Source organism: Protomyctophum parallelum (genome assembly GCF_964188405.1).
Source record: "Protomyctophum parallelum genome assembly, chromosome: 4".
In the NCBI taxonomy this organism is placed as follows: Eukaryota; Metazoa; Chordata; class Actinopteri; order Myctophiformes; family Myctophidae; genus Protomyctophum; species Protomyctophum parallelum.
In genome coordinates, this window is record NC_139700.1 from 57094421 (window position 1) to 57116981 (window position 22561).

The window sequence follows — 22561 nt, forward strand, 5'->3', positions numbered from 1 at the left end:
CCTCTAACAAAGTGATGTAATATAACGGGCCAATCAGATCACCTCTAATAACATGATGTAATATAACGGGCCAATCAGACCTCTCCCTTGTTGAAGCTCAGGCCGTACGGTGACTCCTTCTCGTACTCGAAGTGCGTCCGGATGTAGAACGAGTCTCCCACGTCGGACTCCACGATTCGCCGGTACACTGGGGGGGGGGGGGGGAGGGGGGAGGGAGGGGCATAAACCCACCAATCACATTACAGATCAAAGGGAGGGTCAGATACATAAACCAATCGCATCACCAGTGACGTCATCGATGGAGAATACAAGCTAATAGAAACTGCAGGCTTTCTAGTCCTGAAAAGTTGCGATGCGAAAATGGAAGCCATCGTTCTCACGATAATATAACGATAATATGACGATGATGTCACTGGTGGACGGGTTTCTGAACTGACCACAGCCTTCCACCCATCCACCCATCCATCATCCATCTTCCATCCATCCATCATCCTAGCCTGGCTAATAAGCCAGACTCAAATCACACGGTCGTCGTGTGGTATTTGAGTCTGGAGATGCTGTGTATGGATCTTGTTTCCCGGGGGGGGGGGGGGGGGGGGGGGGGGGCGGGTTCAAACATTTTCTCTTTGTCGCAATTGGTCAGAGCTACTGTCAGTCAAAGGTCTCAAGCGTTGAACGTCACTGTACCAAAGCCCGCCCATATTGCATACCGTGTCCCGATTGGCCACACCATTTCTCTGGTGTAGGAAATGGGCGTACAACTGAGCCTCTCCAGACCGTAATCCACCGGTCTGGTTTATTAGCCAGGCTACCATCATCCATCATCCATCATCCATCCATCATCCATCATCCATCCATCCATCCATCATCCATCCATCATCCATCCATCATCCATCCATCCATCCATCATCTATCATCCATCCATCATCCATCCATCATCCATCCATCCATCCATCATCTATCATCCATCCATCATCCATCCATCATCCATCCATCCATCCATCCATCATCTATCATCCATCCATCCATCCATCCATCATCCATCCATCCATCATCCATCCATCCATCCATCCATCCATCATCTATCATCCATCCATCCATCCATCATCTATCATCCATCCATCCATCCATCCATCATCCATCCATCCATCATCCATCCATCCATCCATCCATCCATCATCCATCCTCACCATCCTTCTTCTGCTGAGCCAGAATGGAAACCTCTTCTCCTTTAGGGAGATCCAGGAGAAACAAAACAGCCTCTTCTCTGATGATGTTAGCGAAGTCTACGTTATTTACCTGAAATATAAACAATATACTGTAAATATACGTTATTTACCTGGAATATAAACAATTTACTGTAAAATATACGTTATTTACCTGGAATATAAACAATATACTGTAAAATATACGTTATTTACCTGAAATATGAACAATATACTGTAAAATATAAGTTATTTACCTCGAATATAAACAATATACTGTAAAATATACGTTATTTACCTGAAATATAAACAATATACTGTAAAATATACGTTATTTACCTGGAATAAAAACAATATACTGTAAAATATACGTTATTGACCTGGAATATAAACAATATACTGTAAAATATACGGTATTGACCTGAAATATAAACAATATACTGTAACATATACATTATTTACCTGGAATATAAACAATATACTGTAAAATATACGTTATTTACCTGGAATATAAACAATATACTGTAAAATATACGTTATTTACCTGGAATATAAACAATATACTGTAAAATATACGGTATTGACCTGGAATATAAACAATATACTGTAAAATATACAGTATTTACCTGGAATATAAACAATATACTGTAAAATATACATTATTTACCTGGAATATAAACAATACTGTAAAATATACAGTATTTACCTGGAATATAAACAATATACTGTAAAATATACGGTATTTACCTGGAATATAAACAATATACTGTAAAATATACGGTATTGACAAGGTTTTACTGCTACTGTAAACTTGGTGTGCAGATTCCTGTTTCTCTGCAACACATATCTCTATAAACCATATGAAGACATTACTCTATAAGCCATATCTCTATGCCATATCTCTATGCCATATCTCTATAAGCCATATCTCTATAAGCCATATCTCTATGCCATATCTCTATAAGCCATATCTCTATAAGCCATATCTCTATGCCATATCTCTATAAGACATATCTCTATGCCATATCTCTATAAGCCATATCTCTATAAGACATATCTCTATAAGCCATATCTCTATAAGACATATCTCTATAAGCCATATCTCTATAAGCCATATCTCTATGCCATATCTCTATAAGACATATCTCTATAAGCCATATGAAGACATTACTCTATAAGCCATATCTCTATAAGCCATATCTCTATGCCATATCTCTATAAGCCATAACTCTATAAGCCATATTTCTATAAGCCATATCTCTATAACCCATATCTCTATAAGCCATATCTCTATAAGCCATATCTCTATAACCCATATCTCTATAAGCCATATCAAGACATTACTCTATAAGCAATATCTCCAAAACTGGTGGGTCAAACTGAACAACCAATATGTCAAATTGAAGCTGTGATTCCCTGCTTTGACATGAGAATAAATGCAATGACTTCACCTCGGTCAGAAACATATTATTAAAACTCACTCTGAGTATCTGGTCCCCCTCCTCCAGACCCTCGTTAGAAGCAGGACTGTCCTCCAGAACTCCGGCTACAAAGATTCCCACGTCGTTTCCTCCGGCCAGCCGAAGACCCACACTCTCTCCTTTCTTAAACTTCACCAGCTTCATACTGGGTCTGGGTAGGACAATATTAATGTTTATTAACCATTATTAACATGTATTAAACTTCACTAACTTCATACTGGGTCTGGGGGAGGACAATATTAACGTTTATTAACCTTTATTAACATGTATTAGACTTCACTAACTTCATACTGGGTCTGGGGGAGGACAATATTAATGTTTATTAACCTTTATTAACATGTATTAACATGTATTAAACTTCACTAACCTCATACTGGGTCTGAGGGAGACAATATTAATGTTTATTAAACTTCATACAGGGCCTGAGGACACAATATTAATGTTTATTACCTTAAGATGCCGTCGTCGTGTGTGGCGCTGGGCAGCGGTGCGTCCGATGGACTGACGGGCAGGTCAACGTCGGGCTGACCAGGCTGGGCGTAAACTGGCTTTGGTTCTGAAACAACAGGTTTACACTGACCAGGCTGGTTCTGAAACAACAGGTTTACACTGACCAGGCTGGTTCTGTAACAACAGGTTTACACTAACCAGGCTGGTTCTGTAACAACAGGTTTACACTGACCAGGCTGGTTCTGTAACAACAGGTTTACACTGACCAGGCTGGTTCTGAAACAACAGGTTTACACTGACCAGGCTGGTTCTGTAACAACAGGTTTACACTGACCAGGCTGGTTCTGTAACAACAGGTTTACACTGACCAGGCTGGTTCTGAAACAACAGGTTTACACTGACCAGGCTGGTTCTGTAACAACAGGTTTACACTGACCAGGCTGGTTCTGTAACAACAGGTTTACACTGACCAGGCTGGTTCTGTAACAACAGGTTTACACTGACCAGGCTGGTTCTGAAACAACAGGTTTACACTGACCAGGCTGGTTCTGTAACAACAGGTTTACACTGACCAGGCTGGTTCTGAAACAACAGGTTTACACTGACCAGGCTGGTTCTGTAACAACAGGTTTACACTGACCAGGCTGGTTCTGTAACAACAGGTTTACACTGACCAGGCTGGTTCTGAAACAACAGGTTTACACTGACCAGGCTGGTTCTGAAACAACAGGTTTACACTGACCAGGCTGGTTCTGAAACAACAGGTTTACACTGACCAGGCTGGTTCTGAAACAACAGGTTTACACTGACCAGGCTGGTTCTGTAACAACAGGTTTACACTGACCAGGCTGGGCGTAAACTGGCTTTGGTTCTGAAACATATTTGAACTGGGGACCCCCTCCCCCCCTTCCCCCCCCCCTCCCCAAAACACACACAATCACACACACACACACACACACACACACACACACACACACACGCACACATGCACTCACACTCACACTCACACTCACACTCACACTCACACTCACACTCACACTCACACTCACACACACACACACACACACACAAGCACACATGCACACATGCACTCACACTCACACTCACACTCACACTCACACTCACACTCACACTCTCACACACACACACACACACACACACACACACACACACGCACACACACGCACACGCACACACACACACACCCCCCCTACCTGGGAGAGGAGGTAGAGGTTTCTCGTCTCTGGACGAAGAATCCAGAGGTTTAGGAAGAGGAATCTCCTCCACCATCTTAGATGCTGCCGTCTTCACCCTGTCAATCATTATTACAACCTGTCAATCATTATTACAACCTGTCAATCATTATTACAACCTGTCAATCATCATTACAACCTGTCAATCATTATTACAACCTGTCAATCATTATTACAATAACATGATGTAATGCTGTCTTCACCCTGTCAGTCATTATTATAACCTGAACATCGTTCTAAAATGAAACATTAATTACTCCTCAGAATCAGAACCAACGTTCTGGTCACACCACAGAAGAGGAAACAGACAGGTGATCTACATTATACTTCCACACACCTGATGATAGATCTACATTCTGCATATTTAATACACCATCTACAGATCTGCATATTTAATACACCATCTACAGATCTACATGTTTCTACATCTACATGGATCTACAGATCTACAGTACCTGAGGTGAGACAAATGGCTCGGTAAGTACCTGATGAGGTGGAACGTAAAGGGTTAAACCCTGTTCTGTGTACTGTACTAAGGAAAGGTACTATGTTTACCCTGCAGGGTAACTGGACTAAGGAAAGGAAAGGTACCATGTTTACCCAGGGTAACTGTACTAAGGAAAGGAAAGGTACTATGTTTACCCTGCAGGGTAACTGTACTAAGGAAAGGAAAGGTACTATGTTTACCCTGCAGGGTAACTGTACTAAGGAAAGGAAAGGTACTATGTTTACCCTGCAGGGTAACTGGACTAAGGAAAGGAAAGGTACTATGTTTACCCAGGGTAACTGTACTAAGGAAAGGAAAGGTACTATGTTTACCCTGCAGGGTAACTGGACTAAGGAAAGGAAAGGTACTATGTTTACCCAGGGTAACTGTACTAAGGAAAGGAAAGGTACTATGTTTACCCAGGGTAACTGGACTAAGGAAAGGAAAGGTACCATGTTTACCCAGGGTAACTGGACTAAGGAAAGGAAAGGTACTATGTTTACCCAGGGTAACTGGACTAAGGAAAGGAAAGGTACTATGTTTACCCAGGGTAACTGGACTAAGGAAAGGAAAGGTACTATGTTTACCCAGGGTAACTGGACTAAGGAAAGGAAAGGTACTATGTTTACCCAGGGTAACTGGACTAAGGAAAGGAAAGGTACTATGTTTACCCAGGGTAACTGGACTAAGGAAAGGAAAGGTACTATGTTTACCCAGGGTAACTGGACTAAGGAAAGGAAAGGTACTATGTTTACCCAGGGTAACTGGACTAAGGAAAGGAAAGGTACTATGTTTACCCAGGGTAACTGGACTAAGGAAAGGAAAGGTACTATGTTTACCCAGGGTAACTGGACTAAGGAAAGGAAAGGTACTATGTTTACCCAGGGTAACTGGACTAAGGAAAGGAAAGGTACTATGTTTACCCAGGGTAACTGGACTAAGGAAAGGAAAGGTACTATGTTTACCCAGGGTAACTGGACTAAGGAAAGGAAAGGTACTATATGTTTACCCAGGGTAACTGGACTAAGGAAAGGAAAGGTACTATGTTTACCCAGGGTAACTGGACTAAGGAAAGGAAAGGTACTATGTTTACCCAGGGTAACTGGACTAAGGAAAGGAAAGGTACTATGTTTACCCAGGGTAACTGGACTAAGGAAAGGAAAGGTACTATGTTTACCCAGGGTAACTGGACTAAGGAAAGGAAAGGTACTATGTTTACCCAGGGTAACTGGACTAAGGGAAGGAAAGGTACTATGTTTACCCAGGGTAACTGGACTAAGGAAAGGAAAGGTACTATGTTTACCCAGGGTAACTGGACTAAGCTCAAGAACTTGTTTACAGCCAGGCCCTGCTCATAGAACATTTCATGGTAGGGGTTCAATGCCTTGCTCAAGGGCACTTCAGCGGTGGTAATTTTAACGTGCCGGTCCGGGGATACGAACTAGCGACCTTCCGATATCAAGACCGCTCCACAAACCGCTGCCCCACACATGATATGGACTTAGTTATGGTGCAACAAACAGTGTCAAGCTTTCACTGTTAGTGGTGATTTGGGCAGATTTGGGCTGATTTTTTTGATAGGATGTTTAGCTCTTCGTGAGATGCGATAATCATCAAGATGAAGAAAAAACAGGTTTAGAATACTTCCCTTTATGGACAATGAATGAATGAATGAATCGAGGAAATACGAAAGATTCACCTTTTCAATTAAATTACAGAATCAACTCGTAACTTTTCCACGATATTCAAATGTTTGGAGAAGGAGCTACATTTATGATGTTCTGTTGTCACTAATAATAACATCATAATAATAACAATAATAATAACTATTGTCACTACCAGCAAATAATCACATAAATCTAATTGGAAACTAGACTAGATCTATCATTTCATCATTTAACCCATTCTGACCGGGCACCCATTTTGGTGTTGGCATCATGTCGTGCTTTAGCTATTGAAAAATAGCAGATCTACAAGCTCGTATCGCGCCACCGAGTGGTGCGATACGAGCTTGTAGGTCTGCTATTTTTTGAAAAATCGAAGAACGACTGACATTTTTAGAATCTGATCTCAGGTCAGAATGGGTTAATCAGACCAGTGTGTGTCCGGCGGAAACCTCGTATGAATCTGATCTCAGGTCAGAATGGGATAAAGGTATAAACTAATAAACTAATGATGGATTGCATTTTTTATTTAGCACTTTTCTAAGCACTACGTGCTTTACAATGGGGCCATTCATTCAACTAGACAACAGCTATATAACCCTATGAATCTAGGTATAGAAACTAGACAATATTATATCTATAATTCTATAAATCTATTAATCTATTTGTCTACATAAATGTCAGACTTACGGCAGAATCCACTTTAGTCTATGAAGTCTATATACGAAGGAGAGAGACAGACCAGCATGGTTACCCTCACTGAATGTGTGTGTGTGTGTGTGTGTGTGTGTGTGTGTGTGTGTGTGTGTGTGTGTGTGTGTGTGTGTGTGTGTGTGTGTGTGTGTGTGTGTTGTTTTTGGCAGCAAATTTCTATTTTAGTTTAGTCTTAGTCTTTGGACTGAAACTAGTTTTAGTCACATTTTAGTCACCTGGAATGTCTTAGTGTTAATTCTAGTTTTAGTCGACTAAATGTCATAAGATTTTAGTCGACTAAATCTACAGTTGATTTAGTCAACTAAAATGTATTTTGGCGGGTCTTGATGCCGTCTTAATGAGTGTTTTTGCACTTGCTGAAAATAGCTGATCTACAAGCTCACAACGATCAGCTATTTTCAGCATGCAACCAAGTGTAAAATGACTTATACTGGATCTCTTGTCCACTAGTCCCTTCATAGCATTTTAGTCTAGTTTTTATCTGTTGACGAAATTGTCAATATATTTAGTTTAGTTATAGTCATCGTAGCTTAATTTTCATTTAGTTTCCATTTAGTTTTCGTCAGTGAAAAAAGGTATAGTTGACGAACATTTTTTGTCTTAGTTTTAGTCGACGAAAACAACACTGGTGTGTGTGTGTGTGTGTGTGTGTGTGTGTGTGTGTGTGCGTGCGTGCGTGTGTTTATGCGTGTGTGTATCTACCTCCCGTTGCTGAGGTGGGGGGGGGAGGGTCTGGTGGTTTCGGGGGAACGAGATCTGGAGCTTCGCCGATGTCGTTCCGATCTGTTGGAATGATCTGAGGCCACGGAATGCACGTCTGAGATGTCTGAGGACACACCGCACGCACACACACACACACACACACACACACACACACACACACACACACACACACCGCACACACACACACACACACACACACACACACACACACACACACACACACACACACACACACACACACACACACACACACACACACACACACACACACACACACACACACACACACACACACCACAGCATGTCAGCAACATCATGACCAAAAGGGTTAAGTTCACGGCATGATGATAATTTGCTTCTGCGATTTTTACGATGGCAACATTGACCAGTCAGTCACACTGTCCATGTCAGGGATGTTCTGCAGCATGTTAGGGGTCAGTAGGGTCAGTAGGGTAGGGTCAGTAGGGTCAGTAGGGTAGAGGTCAGGGGTCAGGGTAGCGTACCGTCATCGTTAGCGGACGGCAGGCTGTCGTCCAGGTCAGGGATGTTCAGCAGTATGTTAGTGGTAGGGTAGGGGGTAGGGTCAGTAGAGTAGGGGGTAGTGGTAGGGTAGGTTAGGGGTAGGGTCAGTAGGGTAGGGGGTAGTGGTAGGGTAGGTTAGGGGTAGGGTCAGTAGGGTAGAGGTCAGAGGTCAGGGTAGCGTACCGTCATCGTTAGCGGACGGCAGGCTGTCGTCCAGGTCAGGGATGTTCAGCAGCGTGGCTCTGTCGTCTCTCTGCACCACCATCTTTAACTTGCCCTTTGACCTCTCGATCAGCTTCTTGGCGTCGATCAGGGACAGGTTCTCTGTCACCGTGCCGTTGATCTGAAGAGAGACGTTAATCTGATTCAATCTGAATGAGTTAATCTGATTCAATCTGAATGAGTTAATCTGATTCAATCTGAATGAGTTAATCTGATTCAATCTGAAGGAGTTAATCTGAATGAGTTAATCTGATTCAATCTGAATGAGTTAATCTGACTCAATCTGAATGAGTTAATCTGATTCAATCTGAATGAGTTAATCTGACTCAATCTGAATGAGTTAATCTGATTCAATCTGACTCAATCTGAATGAGTTAATCTGATTCAATCTGAATGCAATCTGAATGAGTTAATCTGATTCAATCTGAATGAGTTAATCTGATTCAATCTGAATGAGTTAATCTGATTCAAACTGAAGGAGTTAATCTGACTCAATCTGAATGAGTTAATCTGATTCAATCTGAATGAGTTAATCTGATTCAATCTGAATGAGTTAATCTGACTCAATCTGAATGAGTTAATCTGATTCAATCTGAATGAGTTAATCTGATTCAATCTGAATGAGTTAATCTGACTCAATCTGAATGAGTTAATCTGATTCAATCTGAATGAGTTAATCTGAATGAGTTAATCTGATTCAATCTGAATGAGTTAATCTGATTCAATCTGAATGAGTTAATCTGAATGAGTTAATCTGATTCAATCTGAATGAGTTAATCTGAATGACAATAATCCTCTCGGTGGGGGGTCCTTAGAGGAACTAATCATCTCGGTGGGGGCTCCTACATTACAGAGTAACTTATCCTCCCGGTGGGGGCTCCTCAGAGGAACCAATCCTCCCGGTGGGGGCTCCTCAGAGGGGGGGGGGGAGGCTCCTCAGAGTAACTTATCCTCCCGGTGGGGGCTCCTCAGAGTAACTAATCCTCCCGGTGGGGGCTCCTCAGAGTAACTAATCCTCCCGGTGGGGGCTCCTCAGAGTAACTTATCCTCCCGGTGGGGGCTCCTCAGAGGGGGGGGGGGGGGGGGGGGGGCTCCTACCTTCAGCACGACGTCTCCCTCCTGGATGTTTCCGTCGCGCGCCGCCAGGCTCTCTGGAGAGATGTCCTTCACGAAGATGTGGCTGGCCAATCGGAGGCCATACTCTGCTTGGAGAGGGAACCAATGAGAATGTCAGCACACTGAGAGGGAACCAATAACATGTCAGCACACTGAGAGGGAACCAATGAGAATGTCAGCACACTGAGAGGGAACCAATAACATGTCAGCACACTGAGAGGGAACCAATGAGAATGTCAGCACACTGAGAGGGAACCAATGAGAATGTCAGCACACTGAGAGGGAACCAATGAGAATGTCAGCACACTGAGAGGGAACCAATGAGAATGTCAGCACACTGAGAGGGAACCAATGAGAATGTCAGCACACTGAGAGGGAACCAATAGCATGTCAGCACACTGAGAGGGAACCAATAGAATGTCAGCACACTGAGAGGGAACCAATAGCATGTCAGCACACTGAGAGGGAACCAATAGCATGTCAGCACACTGAGAGGGAACCAATAGCATGTCAGCACACTGAGAGGGAACCAATGAGAATGTCAGCACACTGAGAGGGAACCAATAGCATGTCAGCACACTGAGAGGGAACCAATAGCATGTCAGCACATATATATGACTGGCCAACCGGAGGCTGCTTGGAGAGGGAACCAATTGACCTAGAGCTAAGCCCCTCCCCAAACTGCTATGGTCCAATCACAGCTAAGCATAACATGGGTCAGACAAACCGCTCCACCAAGTTTTCCTACATGATAAAACATTGTTTAAAAAACAAAACAAAAAGTCAATGGCGCTAATATATTAACCGTTTCAGCGCTTACATTTATTGAAAAATTAGGATCTAATTCACGGCAACATTTTTTCCAGTCGAGCTCTTATTTTGAAAAGCCACAGTTCCAGTCTACCGGAAGTAGATTATCCTAGGACGCTCAGCGGAGCCGAGAGACAGGGCCTTTGTTTACAATATGAACCCATCCCGGGGCTCTGGAGAGACAGGGCCTCCTTTACAATATGAACCCATCCCGGGGCTCTGGAGAGACAGGGCCTCGTTTACAATATGAACCCATCCCGGGGCTCTGGAGAGACAGGGCCTGGTTTACAATATGAACCCATCCCGGGGCTCTGGAGAGACAGGGCCTGGTTTACAATATGGACCCATCCCGGGGCTCTGGAGAGACAGGGCCTGGTTTACAATATGAACCCATCCCGGGGCTCTGGAGAGACAGGGCCTGGTTTACAATATGAACCCATCCCGGGGCTCTGGAGAGACAGGGCCTCCTTTACAATATGAACCCATCCCGGGGCTCTGGAGAGACAGGGCCTCCTTTACAATATGAACCCATCCCGGGGCTCTGGAGAGACAGGGCCTCGTTTACAATATGAACCCATCCCGGGGCTCTGGAGAGACAGGGCCTGGTTTACAATATGAACCCATCCCGGGGCTCTGGAGAGACAGGGCCTGGTTTACAATATGAACCCATCCCGGGGCTCTGGAGAGACAGGGCCTCCTTTACAATATGAACCCATCCCGGGGCTCTGGAGAGACAGGGCCTCCTTTACAATATGAACCCATCCCGGGGCTCTGGAGAGACAGGGCCTGGTTTACAATATGAACCCATCCCGGGGCTCTGGAGAGACAGGGCCTCTTTACAATATGAACCCATCCCGGGGCTCTGGAGAGACAGGGCCTGGTTTACAATATGAACCCATCCCGGGGCTCTGGAGAGACAGGGCCTCCTTTACAATATGAACCCATCCCGGGGCTCTGGAGAGACAGGGCCTGGTTTACAATATGGACCCATCCCGGGGCTCTGGAGAGACAGGGCCTGGTTTACAATATGAACCCATCCCGGGGCTCTGGAGAGACAGGGCCTGGTTTACAATATGAACCCATCCTGGGGCTCTGGAGAGACAGGGCCTCCTTTACAATATGAACCCATCCCGGGGCTCTGGAGAGACAGGGCCTGGTTTACAATATGAACCCATCCCGGGGCTCTGGAGAGACAGGGCCTGGTTTACAATATGAACCCATCCCGGGGCTCTGGAGAGACAGGGCCTCCTTTACAATATGAACCCATCCCGGGGCTCTGGAGAGACAGGGCCTGGTTTACAATATGAACCCATCCCGGGGCTCTGGAGAGACAGAGCCTCCTTTACAATATGAACCCATCCCGGGGCTCTGGAGAGACAGGGCCTCCTTTACAATATGAACCCATCCCGGGGCTCTGGAGAGACAGGGCCTGGTTTACAATATGAACCCATCCCGGGGCTCTGGAGAGACAGGGCCTGGTTTACAATATGAACCCATCCCGGGGCTCTGGAGAGACAGGGCCTGGTTTACAATATGAACCCATCCCGGGGCTCTGGAGAGACAGGGCCTCCTTTACAATATGAACCCATCCCGGGGCTCTGGAGAGACAGGGCCTCCTTTACAATATGAACCCATCCCGGGGCTCTGGAGAGACAGGGCCTGGTTTACAATATGAACCCATCCCGGGGCTCTGGAGAGACAGGGCCTGGTTTACAATATGAACCCATCCCGGGGCTCTGGAGGGACAGGGCCTGGTTTACAATATGAACCCATCCCGGGGCTCTGGAGAGACAGGGCCTCCTTTACAATATGAACCCATCCCGGGGCTCTGGAGAGACAGGGCCTGGTTTACAATATGAACCCATCCCGGGGCTCTGGAGATACAGAGCCTCCTTTACAATATGAACCCATCCCGGGGCTCTGGAGAGACAGGGCCTGGTTTACAATATGAACCCATCCCGGGGCTCTGGAGAGACAGGGCCTGGTTTACAATGTGAACCCATAGCGGGGCTCTGCAGAGCTCCACATCGCCGGCTCTGTGCCGTCAAAGAAACGCTGTTTTGACAAATGGCGGTAAGCGTTAGTATCAAAATCAGGCTTCAATTGGCTTTAATCAACGGCAATGGTGCTGAAAGTATTAAAGTCCAACTCATGTTGATTAGGTGATGTAATGGTGAATAAAACAAACGGTGCACAAACACAGGGGTAGGCGGTGGCTCAGGGGTAGAGTGCCTGGATGGTAACCGCAAGGTTGCCAGTTCGAACCCGGGCTCCCCCAGAGTTACTGTCGAAGTGTCCTTGAGCAAGACACTGAACCCCTAATTGCTCCAGATGTGCTAGTTGGTGCCTTGCATGGTTTCCTCTGCCATCGGTGTATGAATGGGTGAATGTAACGCACAATCTATGTTAGGCGCCTTGGATAAAGGTGCTATATAAATGCACCATTTACCATTTACAAACATTAAACGCCATTGACAATAAAGAGACAATATGACGTAATGAGGCACATTGATGTCAATGCGTTTACTAAACAAACCTGTGTATAGGAGGGACTAGCGCCCCTCAAGAGGGCAGGCTACACCAGGGTACTTTCTAATTATTTGACTTGCCCAAAAAACCTATTCTTAATAAATATTATCTTCATAAATAAATACTTTCTGAAATGTTTATGGGAAAAAATCATACGTAAGGTAAGAACCTAACAGTGTAATATCTTCTATATAATGAAACTATGTGTGTACACTATAGTTTCATATCATGCTATCTAAGGTAAGAACCTAACAGTGTAATATCTTCTATATAATGAAACTATGTGTGTACACTATAGTTTCATATCATGCTATCTAAGGTAAGAACCTAACAGTGTAATATCTTCTATATAATGAAACTATGTGTGTACACTATAGTTTCATATCATGCTATCTAAGTTACACACGCCTGTAAGGTGGTCGAGGCTAGGGGAGGGGCTACGGGCTAAAGATGGAGTCTGAAGAGGTGGGATTTCAGACTACGGCGGAAGATTGGAAATGAGGCTGCAGTTCTGACTGCAACTCTGAGTACTTTCAGAAAACTAAGACTAAATATAGTCTACTGACAATTTCGTCAACAAATAAAAACCAGACTAAAATGTTAGGAAGGGACTAGTGGACAAGAGATCCAGTTATATGCTGGGTTGCATGCTGAAAATAGCAGATATACAATCTCACAACGCGGTGCGCGCTGCGACGCGTTGTGAGATTGTATATGTGCTATTTTCAGCATGCAACCAAAGTGTAAAATATGTCATTACAAGGACATCAAGGCCTGTCAAAACACATTTTAGTCGACTAAATCAACTGTAGATTTAGTCGACTAAAACTAGACTAAACACTAGAACATTAGTGACTAAAATGTGACTAAAACTAAGTGAAAACTATTCAAGAGACTATGACTAAAACTAAAATAGAAATTTGCTGCCAAAAACAACACTGGGAGTGAGTATGCATTTCTGACTGCAGCTCTGAGTACTTTCAGATTGGGGAGTGAGTCTGTAGTTCTGACTGCAACTCTCAGTACTTTCAGATTGGGGAGTGAGTCTGTAGTTCTGACTGCAGCTCTGAATACTTTCAGATTGGGGAGTGAGTATGCAGTTCTGACTGCAGCTCTGAGTACTTTCAGATTGGGGAGTGAGTATGCAGTTCTGACTGCAGCTCTGAGTACTTTCAGATTGGGGAGTGAGTATGCAGTTCTGACTGCAGCTGTCAGTACTTTCAGATTTGGGAGTGAGTCTGCAGTTCTGACTGCAGCTCTGAGTACTTTCGTGTGAGCTTACCTTCATTCTTGCGGGACTTGACCAGCGTGACCTTGGCGGGTCGCGGGGGGAAGTTCTGCGAGCGTCGGTCGGACCGCGGCGAGAGGCTCCTCTCCCGCGAGCCGCTCCGCTCCCGGTCCCGGTCTCTGTTGTCCCGGTCTCGGTCTCGATCCGTGCCGCCGGTCGATCTGTCCCGGTCTCGGTCTCGGTCCCGGTCCCGGTCTCGGTCCCGGTCCCGGTCTCTCCGGCTGCCGCTGCGTCCGCTGCGCCTCCCTCCCGCGCTGTAGGGGGCGCTCCGCCCGCCACTGCGGCTCTCGTACACCTCCTCGTCGTAGCTGTCCTCCTCCTCGGCCTCCGACATGGTCTCTCTCTCCCCGAGACGACCCAGAGGGACGTGGACCTTCCTCTTTCTCCTGATGGTCTGTGGAGTGTTACACACTTCAGCACCATGGATAGCTCCTACAGTGTTACACACTTCCGCACCATGGATAGCTCCTACATTGTTACACACTTCAGCACCATGGATAGCTCCTACATTGTTACACACTTCAGCACCATGGATAGCTCCTACACTGTTACACACTTCAGCACCATGGATAGCTCCTACAGTGTTACACACTTCAGCACCATGGATAGCTCCTACACTGTTACTTCAACACCATGGATAGCTCCTACAGTGTTACACACTTCAGCACCATGGATAGCTCCTACACTGTTACTTCAGCACCATGGATAGCTCCTACAGTGTTACACACTTCCGCACCATGGATAGCTCCTACAGTGTTACACACTTCAGCACCATGGATAGCTCCTACAGTGTTACACACTTCCGCACCATGGATAGCTCCTACAGTGTTACACACTTCAGCACCATGGATAGCTCCCACACAGTTACTTCAACACCATGGATAGCTCCTACACTGTTACACACTTCAGCACCATGGATAGCTCCTACACTGTTACACACTTCAGCACCATGGATAGCTCCTACATTGTTACACACTTCAGCACCATGGATAGCTCCTACAGTGTTACACACTTCAGCACCATGGATAGCTCCTACAGTGTTACACACATCAGCACCATGGATAGCTCCTACATTGTTACACACTTCAGCACCATGGATAGCTCCTACATTGTTACACACTTCAGCGCCATGGATAGCTCCTACATTGTTACACACTTCAGCGCCATGGATAGCTCCTACATTGTTACACACTTCAGCGCCATGGATAGCTCCTACATTGTTACACACTTCAGCACCATGGATAGCTCCTACATTGTTACACACTTCAGCGCCATGGATAGCTCCTACACAGTGTTACACACTTCAGCACCATGGATAGCTCCTACAGTGTTACACACTGCAGCACCATGGATAGCTCCTACAGTGTTACTTCAGCACCATGGATAGCTCCTACATTGTTACACACTTCAGCACCATGGATAGCTCCTACACAGTGTTACACACTGCAGCACCATGGATAGCTCCTACAGTGTTACTTCAGCACCATGGATAGCTCCTACATTGTTACACACTTCAGCACCATGGATAGCTCCTACAGTGTTACACACTGCAGCACCATGGATAGCTCCTACAGTGTTACTTCAGCACCATGGATAGCTCCTACATTGTTACACACTTCAGCACCATGGATAGCTCCTACACAGTGTTACACACTGCAGCACCATGGATAGCTCCTACAGTGTTACTTCAGCACCATGGATAGCTCCTACATTGTTACACACTTCAGCACCATGGATAGCTCCTACACAGTGTTACACACTGCAGTGTTACTGCAGCACCATGGATAGCTCCTACAGTGTTACACACTTCAGCACCATGGATAGCTCCTACAGTGTTACACACTGCAGCACCATTAACCCATTCTGACCTGAGATCAGATTCTAAAAATGTCTTCTACATCCTGACAGTTTTCTGAAAAAGCTATGTTTCTATGTCAGTCGTTCAGAGCACAGTAGGTGGCGCTATACTTGACCATACCAATACAATGTTACCCAGAAACAAGATTACATTCACAATATGCATATATTCAGAAAAATAGATTTATAGATACTTACGATCTTAGCGTTCTGATAGATTTATAGATACTTACGATCTTAGCGTTCTGATAGATTTATAGATACTTACGATCTTAGCGTTCTTGCCGCTCTTGCGGAGCTGTTGAACGGCGTAGGCGTGTTCCACGTTGTCCATGGAGACCGTGTTGACCATGACCACCCTGTCATTCTCCCTGAGGCAGAAAGGAGAAAGACATGACGCACGCACGCACGCAGACACACACACACACACACACACACACACACACACACACACCCAGTCTGCTGCTCTCTGGGAGAACAGACACTAGCTAGCCTAGCCACCCAGTCTGCTGCTCTCTGAGAGAACAGAAACTAGCTAGCTTAGCCACCCAGTCTGCTGCTCTCTATGAGAACAGAAACTAGCTAGCCTAGCCACCCAGTCTGCTGCTCTCTGAGAGAACAGAAACTAGCTAGCCTAGCCACCCAGTCTGCTGCTCTCAGGGAGAACAGAAACTAGCTAGCCTAGCCACCCAGTCTGCTGCTCTCTGAGAGAACAGAAACTAGCTAGCCTAGCCACCCAGTCTGCTGCTCTCTGGGAGAACAGAAACTAGCTAGCCTAGCCACCCAGTCTGCTGCTCTCTGGGAGAACAGAAACTAGCTAGCCTAGCCACCCAGTCTGCTGCTCTCTGGGAGAACAGAAACTAGCTAGCCTAGCCACCCAGTCTGCTGCTCTCAGGGAGAACAGAAACTAGCTAGCCTAGCCACCCAGTCTGCTGCTCTCTGAGAGAACAGAAACTAGCTAGCCTAGCCACCCAGTCTGCTGCTCTCTGGGAGAACAGGAACTAGCTAGCCTAGCCACCCAGTCTGCTGCTCTCTGGGAGAAAAGCACGGCTGAATTGTTTGTTTGATTAGCCGGTGAAATAATGTGGTTTGAAGCACGGTTAGAAAGCTGTTCAACCAGGGGCACGGTGGCACAGTTGGTAGTGATGTCGCCTCACAGCTAGAAGGTCCTGGGTTCGATTCCCACTGGGGACGCTGTGGGCGTGTTCCCTCCTCCGCGTCATCAGTGCCCATACCCGAGGCGGGGTTGGCGAAAGGGCCTCTCTGTGTGGAGTTTGCATGTTCTCCCCGTGTCCCCTAGGGTAGGTACCCTCACAAAAACATGCATTAATCCTGGTCTCTATACTGCCTCCCCCTGGCCAGCCGGGGCGCCTGATGGAGGGGAAAGGAACTGGTCGGAATAACGTGTCTCTTCCACGCCCTACGTCCGGCCGGGGAAATTCCCCTCTGTCAGGTGAAAAGAAGCAGCTTGGAAGATGTTCAACCAATCATGCTTGCTTCCTCAAAACGACAATTTAACAAACCATGGAAAAATGATGTAGGTGTGCTTTGTAAGATTCCCCAGCGTTCAGCTGACACACACACGCACGCACGCACGCACGCATGCACGTACGCATGCACGCACGCACACACACACTCACTGTAGCAGCCCCTCTGCAGGGCCTCCCTTCAGGACGTCTGAGATGACGATGGAGGTTTCTCCGCTCTGGAAGTGAGGGTTGTCTCGACCGCCGGAGATGGCGATGCCGAAGCCGAAGCCTGGTGCCTGCACACACAGAGGAACACACACACACACACACACACACACACACGTATGCAATGTACAATTCAGGCATTTATCAGACACTCTTAATCCAGAGCGATTTACAGTAAGCAAGAACGACACATGATAATACATAAAAATCACACCCGTGTGAAGTGAGGGGCGCTCTTATCCTCCATTCATTGTCAAAGCTGCAGCTCAACGGAGCTGGATTTAAAACTTGCATCGCTGGTGGTGACGGAGGAGAGCAAGGCTAAAAGGACGGACGGCGCGTTCGTATATGGAGTAAATATACACGTAGAAGGCACCAGGAGGTACTATTAGCCTAGCTACGTTTATAAGCGTAGATGGCACTTAAATAATTAACATCCTATGGTGGTCTTGACCATCCTATACTCATCCAGAGCGCGCTGCGCACATCAACGCACTGTGAGGAACTCTGTGGTGGAACCTGACGTCATGTTAGTCTGGAGCCTGCGGAACCGTGGCGGCTCGAGAGAATCCACCACTCCTGAATGAAGTGCCTGGTGCTGGGAGTCTGGTGCAACGCACAGGGCCTGGGCCTGGTGAGAGCAGGAGTGGACCTGGTGAGACGTAGGAGGGGCCCGGACAGGAGTCAACCCACAGAGCCTATAGTCCCTCCATGCGCCAGAATGGTACCTCCCAGTCCCGGCAGAGTAGTCCAGGAGGAACGGATTGTGTGGCCCTGGTTTTTCCCTAGTGGGACTTATCGAGGGTAGCTACTGGGACGTAAGTCGGGACTTGATCACCCCGGCTGGGTCACCTGAGTGAGGGGTATGATATTGGGAGACGCGAAACCCCGTTGACCTCAGGATACATCACTGAGGATACGTCCCAGGTGATGACCTCGGGATACATCACTGAGGATACGTCCCAGGTGACCTTGGGATACATCACTGAGGATACGTCCCAGGTGATGACCTCAGGATACATCACTGAGGATACGTCCCAGGTGATGACCTCGGCATACATCACTGAGGATACGTCCCAGGTGAAGACCTCAGGATACATCACTGAGGATACGTCCCAGGTGATGACCTCAGGATACATCACTGAGGATACGTCCCAGGTGATGACCTCGGGATACATCACTGAGGATACGTCCCAGGTGATGACCTCGGGATACATCACTGAGGATACGTCCCAGGTGATGACATTGGGATACATCACTGAGGATACGTCCCAGGTGATGACCTCAGGATACATCACTGAGGATACGTCCCAGGTGATGACCTCAGGATACATCACTGAGGATACGTCCCAGGTGATGACCTCAGGATACATCACTGAGGATACGTCCCATGTGATGACCTCAGGATACATCACTGAGGATACGTCCCAGGTGATGAACTTATAGGATACATCACTGAGGATACGTCCCAGGTGATGACCTCGGGATACATCACTGAGGATACGTCCCAGGTGATGACCTCGGGATACATCACTGAGGATACGTCCCAGGTGATGACCTCAGGATACATCACTGAGGATACGTCCCAGGTGATGACCTCAGGATACATCACTGAGGATACGTCCCAGGTGATGACCTCAGGATACATCACTGAGGATACGTCCCAGGTGATGACCTCAGGATACATCACTGAGGATACGTCCCAGGTGATGACCTCAGGATACATCACTGAGGATACGTCCCAGGTGATGACCTCAGGATACATCACTGAGGATACGTCCCAGGTGATGACCTCAGGATACATCACTGAGGATACGTCCCAGGTGATGACCTCAGGATACATCACTGAGGATACGTCCCAGGTGATGACCTTATAGGATTCATCACTGAGGATACGTCCCAGGTGATGACCTTGGGATACATCACTGAGGATACGTCCCAGGTGATGACCTCAGGATACATCACTGAGGATACGTCCCAGGTGATGACCTTGGGATACATCACTGAGGATACGTCCCAGGTGATGACATTGGGATACATCACTGAGGATACGTCCCAGGTGATGACCTCAGGATACATCACTGAGGAGAGGATACGTCCCAGGTGATGACCTCAGGATACATCACTGAGGATACGTCCCAGGTGGTGACCTCAGGATACATCACTGAGGATACGTCCCAGGTGATGACATTGGGATACATCACTGAGGATACGTCCCAGGTGATGACCTCAGGATACATCACTGAGGATACGTCCCAGGTGATGACATTGGGATACATCACTGAGGATACGTCCCAGGTGATGACCTTGGGATACATCACTGAGGATACGTCCCAGGTGGTGACCTCAGGATACATCACTGAGGATACGTCCCAGGTGGTGACCTCAGGATACATCACTGAGGATACGTCCCAGGTGATGACCTCAGGATACATCACTGAGGATACGTCCCAGGTGCATACATGCCATGTATGTATTTTGTTATAATGGAGCTGTGAGGAACTCCATATTTGGTCGAACCTGACGTCATATTCTGATGAGGTGAGATTCCATATAACCCGTTCTGACCGGGCACCCATTTTGGTGTCGGCATCATGTTATGCTTTATCTATTGAAAAATAGCAGATCTACAAGCTCATATCGCGCCACCGAGTGGCGCGATACGAGCTTGTAGGTCTGCTATTTTTGAAAAAAATCGAAGAACGACTGACATTTTTAGAATCTGATCTCAGGTCAGAATGGGTTTAATCAGACCAGTGTGTGTCCAGTGGAAACCTCGTATGAATCTGATCTCAGGTCAGAATGGGTTAAAAGGCTGATTCCACACAGTGTGACGATCAGTAGCTTCAGATAGAGACGAACCAAACCCAGAGAAGAGAAGATGGAGAAACTGTGTGATTCTGAGATGAGGAGAATTCAGCGATATGAGGTGAATCTAACTCTGGACCCTGACGCGGCAAACCCCGCCTCGTTCTGTCTGAGGATGGAAAACAAGTGAGTCCTGGAAACGTATCGAAGAATCTGCCAAAGAACAAAGAGAGATTCTCATATCATTTCTCTGTCTTAGGAAAACAGAGCTTCTCCTCAGGAAGGTTTTACTTTGAGGTTCAGGTTGGAGGGAAGACTGACTGGGCAATAGGAGTGGTGAGAGAGTCCATCAACAGGAAGGGACCAATCTATCCGAGTCCCACCATTGGTTTCTGGACTATAGGGTTGAGGAATGGAAATAAGTACCAGGCCTATAATGAACCTGATGTCCTCCTCCCTGTAAGAGAGGTGCTCCTGAAAGTGGGAGTGTTTGTGGACTATGAGGAGGGTCTGGTCTCCTTTTATGACGTGGAGGCCAGAGTTCAGCTCTACTCCTTCACTGGCTGCTCCTTCACTGAGAGACTCTTTCCATTATTCAATCCATGTACGAACAGAAATGGTATAAACGCTGCTCCTCTGGTGGTCACTCCTGTCGATGGAGAGTGGACAGGCCCTGTCAAGGAATTTTAAGAAGTACCTTAGGGAGTGTTTATGTAGCTGTAAAACACAGCTGTGTTTTACTGTGTTTCTTCTCTCTTATTATAGCCTTGATTACCTGTTGTAAATCCTTATTGCCTTAGACTTCCCGTGAGGGGGCTAGGGGTTGGACTTAAGAAAGTATATATGTAGACTCTGTCTTCACATGTTCGGTGTGACACATACTATGGGTTTCCAATACATCTCAACTGTGGATACGTTGAATGTAAGTTATGTTTTCACCGATTGATGGTAAACCTCAATAATAATCACTCACTCCTTGAAACGCTTCTTTTGCCTCAATTCATTGAGTTCCGATAACAGATTGCATGGACCTCATCTAGACTGAGTGGACATATGGACAACTTTCTCTTTTTTCAGGGCAGCGCACATGCATCGACCTTAACCCATTCTGACCTGAGATCAGATTCATACGAGGTTTCCGCCGGACACACACTGGTCTGATGAACCCATTCTGACCTGAGATCAGATTCTAGAAATGTCAGTTTCTGAGGAAAAAAAATGGAAAAAGAAAACAGAATTGATCACGCCCCCCCCCCCCCCCCCCCCCCCCCCCCCCCAGCGAAGTGCCCCAAATCACGTGATTTGGTTACAAATCACGTGATTTGGTTACAAATCACCTGCAGCACGGGTGATTTGTAACCCGCAGCATGGGTGTGTGCGTGCGTGTGTGTGTGTGTGTGTGCGTGTGTGGCGACAGACACCTACCCTGTGCAGTGTCACAGTGTGCTGCTCCCATATGACAGTCTCCTCCATCGCTGCACTCTGAAACACACACAAACACAAACACACACACACACACACACACACACACACACACACACACACACACACACACACACACACACACACACACACACACACACACACACACACACACACACACACACACACACACTTTAATCCACAGATGTATATATAGATCTACAGTAGATCTGTAAGCTCAGGCGGGGTTCCACAGAGGTCAGAGGTCGGCAGGAGGAAACATCCATCATCCTCCACAGTGTAGAAAGTGCTGACT

The 22561-nt window shown here is 46.5% G+C and overlaps 1 protein-coding gene across 1 annotated transcript in view; it reads right to left on the minus strand.

Moving 5' to 3' along the window:
- tjp1b (tight junction protein 1b) overlaps positions 1-22299 on the minus strand; it is a gene marked incomplete at its 3' end in the record, with an annotated part of 74786 nt that extends 52487 nt beyond the window's left edge. The window contains exons 1-12 of the mRNA XM_083762914.1: positions 22249-22299; positions 17962-18086; positions 16590-16692; positions 14459-14858; positions 9820-9926; positions 8683-8842; positions 7957-8080; positions 4351-4448; positions 3137-3242; positions 2687-2837; positions 1191-1299; positions 81-187 (exon numbers count right to left, since the gene is read on the minus strand). Of these exons, the coding sequence (XP_083619040.1) occupies positions 81-187; positions 1191-1299; positions 2687-2837; positions 3137-3242; positions 4351-4448; positions 7957-8080; positions 8683-8842; positions 9820-9926; positions 14459-14858; positions 16590-16692; positions 17962-18086; positions 22249-22296 (1638 nt within the window). The 5' untranslated portion in view covers positions 22297-22299. The remainder of the gene's footprint in view (positions 1-80; positions 188-1190; positions 1300-2686; positions 2838-3136; positions 3243-4350; positions 4449-7956; positions 8081-8682; positions 8843-9819; positions 9927-14458; positions 14859-16589; positions 16693-17961; positions 18087-22248) is intronic.
- Between the last annotated feature and the right edge of the window lie 262 nt (positions 22300-22561).